Source organism: Anneissia japonica, unplaced genomic scaffold (genome assembly GCF_011630105.1).
Source record: "Anneissia japonica isolate Jap-2015-1 unplaced genomic scaffold, ASM1163010v1 scaffold285021_len193445_cov190, whole genome shotgun sequence".
NCBI classification, from domain to species: Eukaryota; Metazoa; Echinodermata; class Crinoidea; order Comatulida; family Comatulidae; genus Anneissia; species Anneissia japonica.
In genome coordinates, this window is record NW_022718003.1 from 37,182 (window position 1) to 47,254 (window position 10,073).

General features: G+C 33.9%; 1 protein-coding gene across 1 annotated transcript; it reads left to right on the forward strand.

The window, feature by feature from the left end:
• Positions 1 to 223: 223 nt before the first annotated feature.
• Positions 224 to 8,911, forward strand: LOC117110410 (14-3-3 family protein artA-like). Its single transcript, XM_033253109.1, has 5 exons — positions 224 to 437; positions 3,148 to 3,347; positions 4,333 to 4,439; positions 5,674 to 6,023; positions 6,517 to 8,911. Exons 1-5 carry the CDS (start codon positions 374 to 376, stop codon positions 6,615 to 6,617), a joined length of 822 nt encoding a protein of 273 aa, XP_033109000.1. The 5' UTR covers positions 224 to 373; the 3' UTR covers positions 6,618 to 8,911.
• Positions 8,912 to 10,073: the final 1,162 nt, after the last annotated feature.

Below are 10,073 nucleotides of genomic sequence, written 5' to 3' on the forward strand. Positions count from 1 at the left end.
TCTCCCTATTTCTGAGAGGTTATGTGCGACACTACTATATAGTAATTAATGTATTGGGTATTTGAGTCGTTGGCACGATATGCTCTTGAGAATTATTTATTTAATTATTTCGTATTTGAAATGCAGTATAGCCCCAACGATGATAGAGTAATTTACTAGCCCTGAGAATATTGCATCACTTATTTATGAACACGCCCACTCTTTTTCGCGATGCCCTCCTGATGATCCGGAAGTGAATGCATTCTTAACAACACAGCTCATCCATAGCTAGAGCTTGAGCTCAGCATAACGAAATTAATATACGTCTTGAAGTCAGAAATTCAACTTATTGTTAAAATCCACTTCGATCATTAATTTGTAAAATAAATCCATTATGGGTGATAGGCTGGATAATGTCTTCACAGCTAAAGTAGCTGAACAAGCTGAGCGATATGACGGTAGGTGTTCCGTTCGGAAATATAATCGTGTTTTTAATCGGAATTTTGGGTGGGATCTTCCGACCGGTTTTGTGTTGCAGATCATATCGCGATTATCTGCTGTTGCTGTGTCTTTGTTTTGTTATGGAGGTTGACTGAATGATGGGTCTTTAATTAATTGCTACCGTGTAATACCCTAACATTGCATAATTATTTAATAATGCTAAATGTTTCCCATGTCCCTTTGCTCATTATTTATTCGCCGATTATACATCCGTCTCAATTTCTTGACTCCAGATACAGTAGGCAGGCTAGGCCTCCTATATGCCTTCCAATCCTAGGCTAGCTTAACTTAGCTAGGCCTGGGCCCTTCCCTAGGCCCAAGCCTTAACTTATATGCTAGGCCTCTAGCCTAAGTGAGCTAGCCTAGGCCTGTACAGTGGCAGGAGCACTATGGCTTTGGCTAGATAGATGCCTACCTTTATTATCTTGCCAGGAAAGTCTGGCCTAGGGCCTAGACAAAATCCTAGAGCCACTGCAGGTTTCGTCAAACTATTTACACTGGTGTTTCACAGCCATGACCCATGTTTTTGTTTTCATCTGTCACCTCCCATCCCTCTGCCAAAAAGAAAAATAAATAAAAATTTGTTTAAAGTAGAACAAAGACACAAAAATGAAGACAATTTCACTCATGTTTTTTTAGCTAGGTATTCTTTAAAATACAGTTAAACTTGCCTAGTCTGTGCCTAAGTCGAATAATTTCTAAGTCGATCTTATTTTACATGCCAAATTGTTGTGTTTTCCATTAATTAACAACCTGTAAGTCAAATTTTATCTAAGTCAAACAATATTTCAATGGCATTTTGGATTTGACTAGTAGGCAAGTTCAACTGTATACATTAATAAACACACAAGTGACAAGTAATAATATAATCATAGGCCAGTAAAGAATATTGAATGGTTTTGGCTATAAAAAAAACCGTTCAACTGTAAGTAAAGTAAAACAGAAGTTTACGATACGATTTTTTACAAATCTGAAGAAAATATTTGGAAGAAAAAAATTATTTAGGAATGGAAATACTATGCATAGAAGACACACTAGCCATTTCTTCTCTTTACTTACAACGCTGGTTTATGTTGGTAAATAATAGATTTGTCTTCATCTAACTCATTAGTGTTATGATGACTCATGCAATATTTTTATGAGATAACCTTTGAAGGAGACAATGACACAGTGAAAGCTGCTGCGTAGTTGTTAATATCATCTGGTTTTTAATCATCTTAAGTGTAATTTCTGTGACCGTAAATTGCTTAACATACAGGATGCGAGTATTCTTCATCTGTGTCTTCATGTTCTTCGGTGATTGTTGGTTGACAATGTTATGGACAATAAATATCGACCATTTGTATGATGTCAATAATAACATTTACCCAAAATGGGGTTTCATTATATGAAGCAATCATAAATTGGATTCACATTGCTCTGTTTTCAATAAAAAAAATATTACATTAATAAAAAACTAATACAATTTAAACATTTGACCATGTTATATTAAAATTGTACTGTACTATATTTTTTTTTTACAAAGGCCTATTTGACTTGCTGCCATTATATTATGGCATTTGTATTATTGTTATTGTTGCTATTGTTACCGTAAGTTCTGTTAAAACTATTACATTTTCTTTTACAAAAAACTGATATCTGCGGAACATCCAAACCTTGGACTATGCAGAGTATCATCGTAAAAGTAGATGTTAGTCATGTGCCTATAAGTATATGGTCACGATGTGATGTCATCATGACCATATTTATGCATATCATATGTTTTTGTCAAACAAAATTTGATAGTCTGGACAGGGTCTTAGATGACAATGAACCCAAGTTGCGAGAAGCCACTGCAAGGAGATCTCGTTAAATAATGGTCTTTCTTAAATCCAGTGACCGTGGTAATGGTAAATGTGAAGTGCATAGAGGGCTTAACAATGTGCACTACATAGTCTTTACCATTATTATTTTAGTATAACACAATCTAAATTGTGTTCTGAGTTGTGCTTGGTTGAAACCCATGGCCTGCTGAAGCTCTGTCCACACTTAGATTTCATATGAAAAAGAAATGTGGATTATGATATGCCCATATTTGGGTGTACTGTAATATTTTCAACAAAAATACAAAAGAATGACATAATCATGCCCATATATTTGCACTTCACACAAAATTGTCAAATAAATGAGATAGTGTTACCAGAGCTTTACGTTGGGGATTTACTTCGTAATACTCTACTAGTAAAAAACATGCAAAACATTCTGTTTTTAATGGAAGGTGGGTTGCTGTAGTTTCCGGGAGATTATGCTTGTTGGAATGCGGGAAACTGCAACTCGAGGGAGACCTGAAACCCCTGAATGGAACAGTAAAAGCTATTCTTAAAGATAGGCTTAATTTAGATTAGTATGGTGTTCAAAATACCGTAGCCAGCTGTTGGGACAGTCCCACACAAATTTTCTTTTGCGTCCACAAAAAGATGGGTTCACTTTTTTAAGAAGGGTCCAGATTTTTTTAATTTTTGTGTTAAAATGGGTCAACTTAAAAAAAAATTGGTCCACATTAATCATAAAGTGGGTCATCCTCATAGTGTCCTGTACTGTTTGAAAAACCTGGCTATGGCATTGGCATGTACATATTGTTTGATTCAGATTTATCTTGAGTCAAATGCTTGAATTTTGTTTGTATAGATATGCAAGAAGCAATGAAGCAAGTGGCAAAGTTAGATACGGAGTTGACAATTGAGGAGAGGAACCTGCTGTCAGTGGCCTACAAGAATGTGATCGGTGCAAGACGAGCATCATGGAGGATCATCAGCAATATAGAAGAAAAATTAGAAACTCAAGGCAATGAACAACAAAAGGAACAGGTGAAGAAATACAAGGCAGAGGTAATTTCACCATTCAGCTTCAATTCAAAGTACATTTATTCATATGATGACACTTTTTTTTATACCATGTTTTGCAAACTTATTTTTTTTTAAATCGTCAGAAGAGGGCGGAAAAAAAAATATATATATATATATATATATATATATACTTTTACTTTTGTTTTCTTATTAAGCAAATGGTTTTGCCAAAAACATCCAGATGCAGGAGAAAATTAAAATAAATTGTTAGTGTTGAATGTAAACAGGGTAATACTATGATTGTTAAATGCTTTAAATTTATGTAATTAGGGAAAAAATTATATCTTATTTTTGGAGATTTCTATGCAGCAGCAGGCGTAACAAAAGTAAAGATAAATTTTAAATTTTTTTTCTGAAATTTAAATTTTTTCTTGGCGGTGGGTGCAGTAATTGGCCAAATGTAAAATTTTATTTTTATTTGAAATCATCATTATTGGTCTCGCCTAATGATCATCATAGTCAAATGAAACATAAGTAAACAAGACTTAAATAAAATGACCATCATTGGGATCAAGATTAGAAGTGAAACTAGTCTCACCCTGACCCCATAACGATGCATAAAACAAGTTATTGTCGGAACATTTTTTTGTGGGGTTTTTGTGTTCTGTATACACAAATAAGTCTGTGACAGCAGCTGAACATGCTTGCTCTAATATTATCATTCATATAAATTTTCTAGATTTATAATATTCCAACAACTCAAAATTTCACTACATTTTAGCAGTGTCTCGGTGCTTTTGTACCCACACTGTCATTCACTTCGCAAAGAAATACCGAGTTGTTTGTGCTTGTTCGTAAGAACATAATTATTGGACGTAATTACACAAATAAGTCTGCAACAACAACTGAGCATGCTAAGTATGTTTTTGTGTTTTCACAAGCACAGCACAAGCTATGTGTTTCTTCTTGGTGTAGAGTGACAATACTCAGTAACTTACTTCCAGAAATTTTTTGATATTTTATTTAGATTGAAGGAGAATTGGAGAAGATTTGTGATGACATTTTGGAGGTTCTTAACTCGCACTTGTTAAAATCTGCAGCATCAGCCGAATCTAAAGTTTTCTACAATAAAATGTGAGAATAATACTAATTATTTGTTACTAATACCAGAACCTTCCTGTATAAAACCCGAGATAAAGAAATTATGTATAGTTTATTTTTAGCAGTACTTGTACAGTAATTGAAGTTTTGCGTGTAAGGTACTTGGTGTAATACAGAAGGTCGTATAGCTTTTTAATTCTCTTATGTTTCCTGTTGGATTTTTTTTGTTTTCCATGTTGAATTGTGTATTATGGGGGTTGACCGTAGTGTTAAAAGGTATATTTCTCCTCATTTCACAGAAAAGTGTCCCCTTTTATATAGCGGTATCCCCTGAATAGGGGTGTTCCAAGGGAGGTGTTCTACTGTATCTATGCATCTCTATTTCCCTCATTAAAGTCATTGTATTGTAATTTGTATATGAACTGTTGGGATAATAATATAATATAAGTTAAGTAAAATATTAAAATTGAATCCTAAATGACACATTGCCAAATACCAAGCCTGATTTCTAGAGCTGACTATTGAACTCAATAACGTTGTATTATAAATTAATTTCCTTTTAATTTAAAAACAAAACAAAAAAAAATTATCCCCAAAAATACAAACATAATACTTTCCTCTTTAAGTGCTCTTAGCTATGAAAAGTATTTCCGTTCACATGTATTAGTAAAATTAGCTTTTACTTTCAATAAAGATCCACAAAATAGCTCAGTGCTTACACTGATTCAGATTTTTGTGATTAAATAAATATTGTACCCATAATACCACCATTAAATTATTATTTCCAGTAAATTGAAATTTAATTACTAAAATTATTCTTGTATGTGCATTATACTTGCAACTGCCTGTTATTTTTATTACCTATTAATCATTTATCATATGGTGATATTTGTAAAAGGCAATACCGTAAATGCTTGAATAAGAGCCGTGGCTTATAAAATTCTTGGAGGCTTCAGTGCGGTGCTTATTCAAGAGCGGCGCTTAATAAAAAATATTGGCATGATGCTTTCCATGCCCGTTCCCATTTACCTATCTCCCGTATTCCTATAGATCAGTAGGCCTATCATAGGTTTGTCATTGGAAATAAACGTTTATAAGGCCGCTTTTGTCTTCATTGTGTTATGTGAGCGGCGCTTAGCGAAACAAAATCTTGTTTGGTGCGGCGCTTATTCGAGAGCGAAGCTTATTCTAGCATTTACGGTAAATACATGTTGTTATCTCAAAGTATTAAATTATATATCATTTGCATTGGTTTGTGGATCTGTAGGAAGGGCGATTATCATCGATACATGGCAGAGTTTACATCTGGCACCCTTCGAAAACAAGCAGCGGAGAACAGCCTTGAAGCCTACAAGGCAGCATGCGAAACTGCTACCAATGAACTTGCCCCCACGCACCCGATCCGTCTCGGACTAGCCCTCAATTTCTCTGTTTTCTACTACGAGATTCTGAATTCTCCAGAGCGAGCTTGCAGACTGGCGAAAGCTGCGTTTGATGATGCGATTTCCGACTTGGAATCCATCAAAGATGAAACTTACAGGGACTCAACCCTCATCATGCAACTTTTAAGAGATAACTTGACCTTGTGGACAGCCGACATGGATGGTGACGTTGATGGTAAGAATAAGTTATCCAAAGAATCTAAAAAAAAGTTACCACAGATACAAATTTTTGAGTATCTCTATTTATTATTCAGTAAATACAAATAAAGAAATAAGTTGGTAGGACTTTAATGATTAAAGATAATATTTTATATCACAACATTTTGTCTCGCTCAATGAGGAAGTTTAATTATAAATACAGTAACTTTCATTATTATATTTATATGCTGGGCATATAATTTTGCCACCTATGCTCACTTGATAATCATATTGGATAATTTTGATGTTCATTTCGGATTTTGTCTTCAAACACATTCTGATAAATTTTCCTCACTTAGCAACTAAAAATAGCCTCTAAATCCGCAAAATAACTTTCTAAAAGTATGAGATTGGTCTCCATCTCTTGTGCAGGAGCAGCGGGAGTGGCAAGAGGCCAACAACAACCTCAGCCCTGTCATGGTAAAATTGAAAGAGAAAGACAGTAATGATTTTTTTTTTTTTTTTTTAAGATGCTGAGGGAGGTGAGAAAGAAGGAAAAAAAGAAGCAGTAGCAGCAGCTGCCCCAGAGGAACCTGCTAAAGAGGAACCTGCACCAGCTGTGGAATCATAGTGAAACCCTAGCTTAGGAAGAGAATGACACTTGCTGCAGTTTGAAGAAAGGGATCATAGCAGATGAATAGCTTAGTCAAGTTTCTACAGCTGACAGAGAGGTCGTTTTAACTTGCTCTGGTGTTTGTCTTTAATTGTGGTCATATTTTAAAGCCAGCCATAAGAGAAATTTCTTGATCAGTTCTCTAAATTGTGTGAGATGATCGGAAATGCCTGCATAAGTCTTAAGTATATTTATAAATGTGTTATTATATTTCAGTATCCAGATTATTGACATTCATCTACGTCTATTGGTAAATTGGTCGGTACCCAGAATGATGATCTATTTATTTGGTCAGTGCAAATGAAAACTATTTCCTGGATGATTGACATTATATGAAGTTTATTAATTGGAGTAGATTATTCTGATTGATCGATTGATTGATTGATTGTTTAATTGATCGATTGATTTTTTTCAGCACCATAACCCATATCTGTGGCAGTTCAGGTCCAGTAAGTTACCTTAACAATCCTTCTGTAGGTAAACCAAACAATCCTTCTGTAGGTAAACCAAACAATAAAGGATTGAGAAATGGTTGTGCAGAAAACCCCTAAAACAATAGTATCAATGCTGTATGGTAATTATGATTAGGGTTGGTTGTATTAATCAGAGGGTTGTTGGGTTCGTGGTGTATCTAATGAGGGTGTAGTGGTCCATCTATATTTAATATGCTGGTGGGTTCTTGTAGACCATTAAATTTTATCATAGCATAGAATTAATTAATTTTTCATGACCATTTGCAATAATTATTAATTCATTCATGTTTTCGTAGTGTGGATTATCTGGCTCTTTCATGTGTCTGCTGTCACTGTGTACTCCATTATGCTTTGGATGTGTTAAGCCATGGAGCTATTGGAACCATGTTAACCTAACATAAACATTGAAAATATTATCTTCTAATTCTGTATTTGTTCAGTTACATAAATATATTCCAGGGTTGGCTTACTTGGGATTTTAGAACAAAGACTCCATGGATCCATTACTAAGAAATGAGTAAACCACCAAAATCATGATCATAAAATATATGAAATTTATGTTCTATAAAGTTGTCAGAACATTAAAATACTTATAGTAACAATACAATATCCAACTTTGATTCAATATTTGGCTGATATGAAATATAATGCATACAGATACAAAATTGCCTAATGATGGCTATATAAATTGTGTAAAAGGATAAATATATTAATATGGAAATTTTAGTCCCCAATACATATTATGGGGAATATATAAGTTGACAGCCAAATGCATATCAGGTGATCATTTAAATGTTACCATTAAACATATCCAAAAGTTTTGTTGACCAGTGTTTGAAGTTGGTGACAATTTCTGTGGGAATATCTAAATATGTATTATTCTATAGGCTACCATAAAAGTATAATGGTCTCCTTTTTATCTAATTTTTTAAAATGAAATATTTAAGTAAATACTGATTGTAAGTAAACTTTCGCTGTTTCATATGATGATGATGGTTATTACACAGCAAATCGTCTTTGGCGTATATGTTAACTGTTTGGAAATGTTGTAAAATCTGTTGTTTTGTTCCGTCCAATTTGTAATTGTGTTTTTAATTTTTCTGTTTGGATAACCTATTTATTAAGCATTGACATCATTTGAAGTTTTAGATGTTCATTGAAGCCACCAATTTATTAAAAAAACAAATTATAATTAAAAAGTTAAATTTCTGATTTCAGGTACTGTTTTTCAACTAGATTTCAGATACTGTTTTTCAACTATCCCTTTTTCTTTAAGATAAATTAGAGAAAAATTACCAACATAATAGCTTTTAAGTTTTTACATTAGTATGTTTTTTTTTGCCACCATGTATTGCGGATGGAAGTGGAATCTATATCATTTTTTATATAAGTATATTTTTGCATATTAGCTGTCTTATAAGGAAAATTCTTGACATACTGAAGCCTACTTTTTCAAACTTTCAACTAAATTTCTTAAAACTACAGCAGTTGCTGGCCATAATCTATCATATCCAGTGGCAGATTCAAGGGGGCTCGGGCCGGCTTCCCCCCCCCCCCCCTAAATTTTTCAAAATTAAAAGAAGAAAAAAGGAAAATTATATTATAATTCTTAGAGTGCCATTTCTGGTCATATTCCTGGATCCGCCACTGATATCCCAGATACACACAAGAGAAACGGTTACACAGGATATGTATTAGTGATAATGGAGCATTCCAGATTGTCCATCAAAATTTATAGCTGACCAATCAGAACAGGGGACCTTAGCAACAATATCCAAGGGGTGGGCTTAGTGGAAAGGCATATTTAGAAGCGTTGCCTGTACATTGCGTTTATATAAGGCGCATCTGCATCATGTGTAATAAAATAAATGACCATCTGTAACACTCCCAAGATATTTGGCGTAGTTTTACGAACACTCATGGGACATCGCATGGGTATCTTCAATTCAATTGTACAGTACAGTCTTTTAGTTTGGATTCTTACACCAGCAAAACGGTTGTGGTTACTTTCAACTGTAGCATGTTGCTGCCTCGCTGTGTTAAAGTAACAGATTCTAAAAATGTTGCATTGATGTATTTTCATATTAAAATGTAAGTGATGTGCATAAAATATATGATTATCTGTGAGGTAAATAAGGCTAATTCTACTGTGAACTAACTTGCCTTGCTCATGGAGGCAGGTGTATTGAATAGCTCTAGTTAGGATTCTTGTGTTAACTGTAGTTAAATTTACTCTCATCTTAGGTTCAACCTTCACATTAATGCAGCTCTCAACAAGGCAAATTGAATGCTCGGAAATATCAAACGTAACTACTGGCATATTCACAATCCTAAATGTCTTGTTAATTTATATTGTTCGCTTTTTAGGCCCCCCACCTTGAATTCTCCAGTGTTGTAATTAATTCTATTTCTTTGCCCAGTTTGGTTTGGTTTGGTGCAACAAAGTTTTATCCACTTTCTTTGTCGCTCCTGTACTGTTCCCCTTACGTTCACTTAACAGTTTCTCGGTGCATGTGGGTTTGTTCTTGATCTTCATTTCCTTTTCAGGTGTATGGATTCTAGTTTTGACTGTACCTTGGTTAATTTTTTTCTCTCTTAATATTGAGTTTCGTCACTGTAGTACTGTACTGTAATTCCTTTTCTTCGTGCGTTTTGGCAGAGTTAACCCTACAAAATCGGTTTTATTTCTAAAATTCTAAAGCTTTACAACACTACAGTATGTCCTCTAAAGACACCTTTATTTATTTTCTGACAATCTCTCTTTAACCATAAAATTTGCAAAGTTCTTCACCACAATTTTCTTAGGTTGTTTATGCTCTGGGCTTTTTTATTTTATTGTTATTATTGCTTCACTTTTATTGACATTTTTTTTATTAATGATTTTGTTATTGTTTTTTCTTCAAATTTTATTGGTATTAAAACGGTTGCGGTTTGCAAAATA

Bases quoted from the DNA above. Each gene is read 5' to 3' on its own strand.
- LOC117110410 (XM_033253109.1), top strand. From the start codon at position 374: ATGGGTGATAGGCTGGATAATGTCTTCACAGCTAAAGTAGCTGAACAA. The intron at 438-3,147 runs GTAGGTGTTCCG...TTGTTTGTATAG, and splicing joins ACAAGCTGAGCGATATGACG to ATATGCAAGAAGCAATGAAG. The intron at 4,440-5,673 runs GTGAGAATAATA...GTGGATCTGTAG, and splicing joins AAAGTTTTCTACAATAAAAT to GAAGGGCGATTATCATCGAT.